Source organism: Myzus persicae, unplaced genomic scaffold (genome assembly GCF_001856785.1).
Source record: "Myzus persicae strain clone G006 unplaced genomic scaffold, MPER_G0061.0, whole genome shotgun sequence".
Classification (NCBI taxonomy): domain Eukaryota; kingdom Metazoa; phylum Arthropoda; class Insecta; order Hemiptera; family Aphididae; genus Myzus; species Myzus persicae.
In genome coordinates, this window is record NW_019104050.1 from 163,856 (window position 1) to 173,863 (window position 10,008).

At 26.6% G+C, this 10,008-nt stretch overlaps 1 protein-coding gene across 1 annotated transcript; it reads right to left on the bottom strand.

The window, feature by feature from the left end:
- Positions 1-323: 323 nt before the first annotated feature.
- On the bottom strand, positions 324-9,597 carry LOC111038080 (collagen alpha-1(XI) chain-like). The gene is made up of 3 exons (XM_022321018.1): positions 9,392-9,597; positions 5,443-5,664; positions 324-857 (listed from the first exon to the last, which is right to left on the bottom strand). The coding sequence occupies exons 1-3, from the start codon at positions 9,545-9,547 to the stop codon at positions 714-716; spliced, it is 522 nt and encodes a 173-aa protein (XP_022176710.1). The 5' UTR covers positions 9,548-9,597; the 3' UTR covers positions 324-713.
- Positions 9,598-10,008: the final 411 nt, after the last annotated feature.

The following is a 10,008-nucleotide window of genomic DNA, read 5'->3' on the forward strand; positions in this document are numbered from 1 at the left end:
AAATAAAAAGTTTTGTTTAAATTGTCGTAAAAAAATTGTAAGTTGTTATATGTAAAAATTGTAAATTGTTTAAAAATCTGAGCTTTTAAAATATATGGAGTTAATCTCCTTAGATATATTAAAATGTTGAATTATTTATTCCAACGAGTATTCAAAAAGTTTATTAAGGAGTTATATCTTCTAAACCAGACTGCAAGATTAGAATAATATTATAATATAATAGGTGAATGAGGACGAACATCGTAAATTCGTAAGACACCAAGTATTTAGCATTCGCACTTCGATTTAAAATTAATATCGCTAGCAATAAAAACAAAACAAAATTAATTTTGCATAAGTTATTTTATTTTCATTACTTAGCATAATGTATGACATAGAGCATTGTCATTGTCATCCTTTCTCTCAAGTTTACAGTAACTTTTACTTCCAAGGTTTGGCTTTAATAAAACGTCTATACTCTATTATGATATGCATCGATCGTCGAGTTAATCTATTAATGCACTAAGGTGGAAATCGTAAATTATGGATTTGTTTAATACTCTGCAAAAAGTATATAAAATATATACGATAAGGGATTGTAAAGTTAGGGTTTCAATCACACTAAAATACAATAAAAGTAATAAAAATAATTAAACATAAAATAATAAAAAAAAGAAAAAAATAGTAATAATAATTATAGTTTTTAACACATAAAACGACGACGAATGAGCGTGTTACTTGAAGCACACGGGTCCCACTTCGAAACCGAACGCTTGGTGTGGCAACCCGTAGTCGATCGGATAGAAATCTGTCAACGGCAGACTGTCCAACTTGTTGGTACGGATTTCGAATACGGTTTCGCTTTTAGATTTTCTCGTCTAGAAAAAACAATTTATTTCATTACATAAAAAAATTGTTCATCATTTGAACACAACAATTCATAGATCCACAACATCTTATTATTTCAATTCGTTTCGATTGCTGAAGAAAGTGTAAAAATATTATTGCTTGGAAAAGGATAGATGATTATGTAAATGTTGCTCTTAAAAATGTTATTTGACTGTAGGTATAACGACTATTTACTAACTACTATAACTAGCTATCGAGTCTCAAATGAACTTCGTCATTGAGTTAGTCACGCAGTAATAAATATGTTGAATTTGGATTCAGTTATAAATTATTGAATACGAAAAACGATTATGAGCGTAGGCGGTCTGTCAGCCTATATTAAGAAGGACATTTTATTATATCAAATATTTTATATTGTTATCAGCCCTTCACATCAAATTTTGTTACTAATCAATTGAAAAAAGCATTAATATTTATTTATTTTATTAATTATCTTATTTGAATAATAAAATGATTTATATACTTTATTTAATTAACAACTTGGTTTAGAAGTCTTAAGAATAAAATTTACCTCTGGATTTTGGATAAACTCGTAGTCACAGTCCAGTTATGAAAAATGAGACGTAACATAATGCAATTATGATGATATACTGTGTATTTAATGAAAATGATTAATTAATTGTGAGGAAAAAAATGATTTTGCATAACATTTGCAGTTGACAGATGCTATCATAAAATCACAACAAATATTAGTAATTCTGATATAAATACTCTACATACTATGGTGTTTTTAACATTATTATGATTTGATTATTTTGGTGAAGAATACATTTTTTTTAAAAAATATTTTGCACAAAATTTCTTGAGAAGTAAGGAATCTATTTTTTTTTTAAATTAGTATTAGTAAAATACATGTGATTATTTTTAATTTGAACATACTTACTTAATGATAGATAATCAAATATTTTGAGATTTATTATGAGTACTTACCTATCAATGATAATCCACAACTGCAAATTAATCACACATTATGTGAACTTTATTTCCGAATTTTTAAATTTATTTTATACGGTTTGTAATTAAAATTAGATGTATTTTTAGATGAACATTGATTACAACCTAATTATTATAAATCTGTTTTGATTCAAGTGTAATAGTTATAAATAACAAGAGTCAATTAAATTTCAATTATCCAGAAAAAAGGGAAAAAAGGTTCAACAAATCATTAGACACACAAGTACAAAAGATTTATTGAATCATGGGATAAAAATGTTCGGAGACTTAATACCTAAGTTATAATTCTCAAGGAAATAATATAGAATATGCAGGATATTAATTTATGTGAATGATAAATAAATGCTCAGTTATTTTCACAGTTCAACAAACAGCTACGACAAAAGCATCAGTACATTTATATCACATCCGGAATTTCTAGAAAATCACTTTTATTCATATAATAATATGTACTTATCGATTTGGCAAACTCCATCTTTACAAAAGTTGCTGGATATTATAATTTATAAAATCTCATATTATACACTTTTATGAAAAAAACACCTACAGAAAGTCACAACATTGTACGATGTTATTGTGTTATTGTTAGTGGTAGACGGTAGTGTTGTATAAAGTATTATTGTACGTTGCATGTTTAATATAAATATTATGCGTATCTAACTTTTTTTTTGGCTTTTGCACTTGTAGGCAGTCTATCACTTAAAATATGGTTTTGCATGATTCACGAACAATTACATGAATTATTGTTCACCTATCGTTATTGTGTGGCTTAGAATTTTAAAACTACTATTACAATTAGAGTGTTAAGGAACTCACAAAAAAATATGTTCTGGAATAGTGTATGTCTTATTGCAATTTATACGAGATTTTGTTTACTGAAAAAGAATCTCACCATCTAAACTATCACGATAATATATTATACCAGAATGATTTAAACATACGTTTATTTGGTCGATGATAAAACGGTCTGAAAGTCTGAACTCTTACATCTGATAAGTTTTACATGTTGTGTGTTCGTATATTTGTTTCATAAAATATTGTGTATAACGAATGACGCCAAGGGCAGAATAATAATAGTACTGAGTTAGATTTAGCAAAGGCTGTTTGATTGTAAACAAAATAGAAAATGGTTTGGGAATGAACTGAGAAATGAAAAAAAAACGTTTCAGAAAAATAAAAAGTATTTAATATGTACGCCAACTTAAAAAAGGCAAATCAATAAAATGAAGGCAGGTAAACGGTGGAAAATAAGTACGACAAGAAATAAACGACGAGAATAAGAATAGCAATTTAACGGTTTTGTTAATGAAAAAGTATGAGGCACAAGATTTGTTATGGGAACTCGTCTCGCTTCACTCACCTTAGTGCTAGCCAATTTTTTTTATTATTATAATTTGTAAATCAAAAATGTTATAATTATTTCGTTTAATACAATTATGAACTAAGCTTTATTTAATATTTTGTACCATATATTTTAACAATACATGTATAATATAGTTTTACAATAAGTACTTTAAGTAATCATACCAATTAAAAAAAATATTGAAGAGTAAAGATTTTCAAAATTATTAATTAATAATAATTAAAAAGGTAATGATAAATTAATTTGAACAAAAATTTATAATATTACAGTTTAAAGTCCTAAAATTACATATTATAATACAATTAAACTGTTTAATGTTGTAGTTAGTAGTATTAATACTATCATAAACATGAGTCATCAGAATTTAAAAGTGTACAAAAAGTAAAATATTTCATAGTTTAAACATTAAATTTGTAAAGCATTTAAGGCCCATGGTTTTGGAATTATTTAATGTTTTTTGATAGATATTTTATCTTAAACCTACGTATTTTAACAATGAGATTCAAATGTCTACATGGTTATTTTAAAACTGTCAAAATTACAATAATTAATTAAAAAGGCATTGAATTAAGTAACCGTTTTGTAGTACAATTGGTGTGGAGTGTACTGTGCACCTCATCATTGAGATCACTGTGATGTTTGTGTAAAATTGGAATTTAATGATAAATAATTGCATACCGAAAACGAATCTGGAATCTGATCAGAAATGGTGGGTCATCCTGTATATACTGACTATTAAGTATCTAAGTATATTTCATGGTATATTAACTATATTATATTTATATAACTACTAATTCAGTAATTTATTTTACTATTATATATTAGTGATACAGTAGGTTGAATTAATTTTTGTCGAAAACATCGCATTCGAAAATGTCATTATGTGTATAAAATACTAAAGTGGGTAATGCTCTGCTGTACATTAGGTGTCATGTGGGTCATTGTAACGGATATGTTCAATGTGAATTCATTGATATAAAATCATTGTATACCTACGAAAAACGATTCTGCACAAGGAAGGTCTGTCAACCTATATATTAGTAGATATATTTTATGATATTATTGCTATTGAAGTAATTTATTTTACTATAAGCTATACAATTTAGGTTGAATTATTTTTTTTCCGGAAACATTGCATAATATGAAAATGTCATTGTGTGTATAAAATATAATAATAAACTTTAAAAATTTCAAGTGCCTACGAATAATATTTTTAAATTACAACAAATTAAGTAAAATCGTTGTCTTCGTTTAAACATCTAAATTTAAATTTCATATATCTATTAAAAAAAAAACCTATGCTTATATATTAAATTTGTAACCATTTATTTTGATTTCTAAATAAAAAAAAATATATTTCTTAGATTTATTGGTTATATTATGAACTACTTACGTGGAACATTGTTATACATTTTTAATCTGTAGCTATAAATATTAAAGTTTAGAAAAACTTATGAGAATATTTCTATACAATTTTCAAATTTTAGAAATAAAAGAATAATTTCTAACTCATAATAATTTTAAAGTATTCGTAATTTTGGAGAATTTTTCCTTCAGGTGCTGTTAAAAAAATATCTGGACTTAAGATGAACTTTTTATTTATTTATATTTAATTGTTTACTTCACTAATAACAACATATGAGAAATCTTGTATTCAATTTTCATATCTTATGTAATAAATATGTATTAGATACTTAAATGTATTGTATACAGTTACACACACACACACNGAATAATTTCTAACTCATAATAATTTTAAAGTATTCGTAATTTTGGAGAATTTTTCCTTCAGGTGCTGTTAAAAAAATATCTGGACTTAAGATGAACTTTTTATTTATTTATATTTAATTGTTTACTTCACTAATAACAACATATGAGAAATCTTGTATTCAATTTTCATATCTTATGTAATAAATATGTATTAGATACTTAAATGTATTGTATACAGTTACACACACACACACACACACACACACACACACGCATATTATACACACTTATAAAACCACACATCATAGTAAAATCAATACATTTGTCGCTTTGCTTAATATCTAAAATGAAATGTTTAGACTTTGCTCTCAACCACTCAACTGCAGGATGTTCCTCATTTCGTTATAGCGTTTTATCATTATCACAATATCGTGTCAAAATGCTAGAAGGTGGTAATACCTACTTTATACTTAAAACTATGTATTGAGCCCATTTCTTTAATAAAAAACAAAAAGATTTCTACTCACTTTGCAGCCGTCGACTAACACGTCCACTTTTGGTGATCCTTGTTCAGACGAAAATTGTATCGAATTTTCTCCCATAAACTTGACAGCCATGTCGTATGAGTTGGACTTTGCATTGAACCACGCAGCACTGTTGATGCACGTGTACGTGAAGTTTTGGTATCCATTTTGGCTGAGAAGTCGTAGGAAGTTCATTTGCACTGGTCCCACAGTTTCGTAAGTAATCTATTAACAATATAACAATGCAAAATATACATTTTAGCGAAATTATTGTGGTTTTACTGTATCTATCCACAGTAAGGTAATTCATACATTGAATGACATATTGTATTGTTTTATTCAAACACTTGAACAATTCACACCAAATAAAAACCATAATATTACATTTTGATAGCAAATATAATTCTGTGTTGTGGGTGGCAAAAATATTTGTAGCCAAAATGCAACATGCTTTTTGTAACGATAAGATTTGGTCGGAAAACACCCCGAAACAACCCAGGTTTATAACTTGATATTAGTTTGAAATGATTTCCAATATTGAATACTAAACCTTGAACTTTTTTTTAAATGTATATAAATTTAAATTGATGAAATTCTACTTATTATAAAATCATTTTTAATTTATCGTCTTTTTCGACAATTATTAAATTGGTTCCTACGATATTGATATATTTTTAGCTTTGAATTTGTAGATTTGACGTTACTACGTAATAAAATAGATGACAATGATTATTTTCAATGAAAGAGTGATGAAGTGCTGCTTTTAAGACATTTTAGAAGGTTATTATCGGTTGATTGTCAAAATATTTATTAAAAAGTATATGAATTTCTCAATAATACTATTGAAGATACATATTATATTGTCTATACATAAATCATAAATTTTTTTAAATAAGAATTTGAAAAATTAATTTGACTTTTACCAACTTGAAAAGCATAATAATAGATGAACATTTACCCACGCAAGAATTCCCAAAATCCATTGTTGGTTAAACATTTATATATTGTATTACAGTCTTAGAAACTTAAGTATTTTCGAATAACTTAATGAACATACATTAAACTAAGTATTCTAAAAATTATATAGAAATATAGTTTAGAAGAGGCAGATGGATAATAATGTAATTTTAAATAGTAGATGCATTAGCCAATAAGAATGCAAAATGTATTTTTTTGTAGAAAATGCCTAAGAGATATTTGTGTTAAAATTTTCTTAATTTCATAAATAAAATATAGGTATTATATTAAATGGAATTAAAAATAGTATGAGATGTAATATTTATTTTGTATAATATTATACATATTTATTTATGAATATTTTATACATAATGTCGAATATTGATTACTAAGTATAACTGAGATAACTAAAGTTGATTGAATCTTTTAGTATTATTGTTGTGATTTTATGGAGCTATCGTCAAGACGTGTTGGAAAAATAACAATAGTTTAATCTAATAAAAAAGCTAGTTTGTAAAAGTATTGTTAATTGCTACTGGCATTGATGTACGGAATAGATGTTGGGAATTTTACATTAAATTAGTTTTAACTACAATAAGGAACTTGCGAAGATAATATTCTTGAACAATAGACTCCTACAATATATAATCCTGTAGATTTAAAACTTTTAAGTTGAAGAAAAGTTTTTAGAGATTTTATGATTATTAATTTTGTTTTTCATTTTTATTAAAGATTATACAATCAATCGATCCAACCAATCGGTTGGATTTTTCAAATTTATATTGATAATTAAAAGAAGCTCAGTTGACTCAAATATTTGAGATTCAGCTCAATGTTTTCTATTTAATTTAAAAAAGATATTTGGAAAAGCAATGTGCTCGTAATAAGTAATACTTGGAGTAAAATAATAATCCTACCTGCCTCATTTCCACGAATTAGTACAATAAGAATAGTATTTTAAATTTTTTCCAGTAAATTCAGTTTTATTTAATCTTATACAAAATTATGAATGCTGATTATAAATAAAGTGGGTTATTATATGTTTAAAATTATGATGTTAAGTTATAATATTTTAATAGTAAGTTTATGAAAATAATAGATGAATTTCGCTCACTTACAATTCTTTAAAAAAAGTAAAGTTGTTGTACTTAGAATTGTAGAGCACAACACTGTACTCCGTACACTTAAGTTTTATTAAAAATAGTTCAATGTTTATTTAGAACAAAATATCTTAACATGCAAAAAAAGTTATTGTAGTTTGTTTTTTATATTGTTTGTGAATAAAAAAAGTGCATACTACGGATCTCTAAAAAAATTATTTTAGAACATGACCCTTGAGTTATTGTAACTTGTTGATATTTGCTAACTATGAAGGTGGTGTTTAGAATCATTTAGAAAATATACAAGAGTTTATAAATTTCAGTGAGTGTTATTTTGATTATTATACAAGTGCTTTTCAAATCCCACAACATTAATCTTAATTATTTTTTTGAATTTTAAGAGTTGTTTTTAATTTCCCATGAGACGTGTATTAAAGAAAAATATTAACTTGTAATGTGTTTTATATAGTGAGTCTATATGAAATAGATAATTAAAACTAAATCGTTAAACAATGATGAGTAATTTCGTACAATTAGATTACAACTATAAACCTAATAAATGTACATGCTTCATGTGTACGTGTTTATAGTAATGAATGTGTTCAATAAATTACAGTATTAAAACCGAAGACTCGAAATTACACCAAAAAGGATGATAATATGGTGTTGCGTTAATCTTCTTATAAGATACCTTGCTTAAGATTCGTCAAACGATGATAAATGTTAGATGGAACACTCTGGGATTTATACAACACTTCTTGCTTCACCCATTTATTTAAAGGCCTTATATTAGGAATAAGTAAAAAAATGCATCAGAAAATAATATTTGTGTACGAACAATAAAAAAAAATGTTTACATTTATTAATATTTATCTATCGAACATACAGTATGTTCGTCAATATTTTTGAGTGGTTTTTTGTTAGCATAGTTTTTACCATTTACACATCTTTCAATTCCATAAAAATGAGTATAAATATCTTATTTTATATGTAAGTAGGTACTTACATGAATGTAAAAACTGAATTTTTAGTATTTCATTTAATGAGAACATAAATTTTTTTTCTATTTTAATTTGGTACTCAAAATGGCTATAAGTTATTACCCACTTCAAAACATATACAGAATAATTATTAATGGAAATCAAATTGTTTATTTAAGCGTAATCGACAAAAAATCGATTAAAAAATCCTGATTATACGAAGATCTAGGATTAAAAATTACAATACAATTTATTGTAAGCATCTATAGCGAATAAGTAATGACATTTTATTGATTATTATTTGAATATTTTTTCCATTTTTTAGCAATTATTTTTTCTGGAAAATTCAATGAAATGATATATTATGAAATTAAATCATACACATTACACATACATGATAAATGTCATAATAATTATAAAATAACGATAGTAAAGTTGCGCGCAATGGAAATTAATAAATAATTTATTATTTATGAATTATTGAAAACATTCTTCCATCGTCCTATAACAAATATCGTACCCGAGCCGCAACAGTCGTCATCACAATATAACGGCCGAGGAGTAGGTTACATTAAAATGTTCAAATATAACTATTACATGAGATCCTGTCCTCAAAAGTATGCTGATGGATTTCCGGTGATGCTGTCACCGGGGTAAACATAAAACGATTTTTTATGACGCATCATTCGACGGTGATGTGTGGCAAATGGCGGCGAGCTAACGCGGGGAAAAAAGTTTACCCGAAAAATCGCAGCCCCAGCAATCATGGCGATTAAAATGTAATTCGATTTGGCAAACGTTGTTTTTTTTTATTTTATAATATTTTTGAATACCTGCTGCGACATCTACGCACACGCCACACACGACACAGACGAGCGCAGTTTACTATATTATCGTATTTCAATAATATCTTACTTTGAAACCACCCCTGAGATTTGAATACCAGTCCGTCTTGTCACCCTCCTTACGCCACGGGATGTTCGGCATTTGACTTGAGTGTATGTCTGGAAATACGCAAGTTTCTCCTCCGCTACTCATGTTACAGTACACGTACACGGCATCGTATGGCATACCCAAGTTTGGGTCAATCCAGTACCATCCTAAAACGCATTAACACCGTCATTGGACCGATATTACAAAATAATTTTATAATTTATAGAGACGTTTGACGTAAATATCTACGATACAGTTCGTAGTACTCCAATGCATACCTAATATATTATTATTATACAATATTCTCATCTGACACTATTATTAATGATTATCAATAATATAAAACGGTTCGTCTGGCGGTCAGGTAGCGATTATAATATAGCCTTGCGAAATCAATCATTCTACATTGAGCTCGCCCCAAAATTATAATATTATTATTTTTGCTTGAATTCGACAAGATATATTTATCGTTCGCCAATGGCAATGGAATAAATTATTAGTAATATTACATATAGACAAATTCATAACGGTTTAGTTCATTGAAATTCAGTTTTAAATTTATATTATTTTCATACATTTTCGGTACGACAATATTCTCT

What these genes read in the sequence shown, in the direction of transcription:
- LOC111038080 (XM_022321018.1), bottom strand. Translation starts at nt 9,547, where the DNA reads ATGCCATACGATGCCGTGTACGTGTACTGTAACATGAGTAGCGGAGGA. An exon ending in ATCTCAGGGGTGGTTTCAAA is followed by an intron (nt 5,665 to 9,391) that starts GTAAGATATTAT and finishes TATTGTTAATAG; the next exon opens with ATTACTTACGAAACTGTGGG. An exon ending in TGTTAGTCGACGGCTGCAAA is followed by an intron (nt 858 to 5,442) that starts GTGAGTAGAAAT and finishes TGTTTTTTCTAG; the next exon opens with ACGAGAAAATCTAAAAGCGA.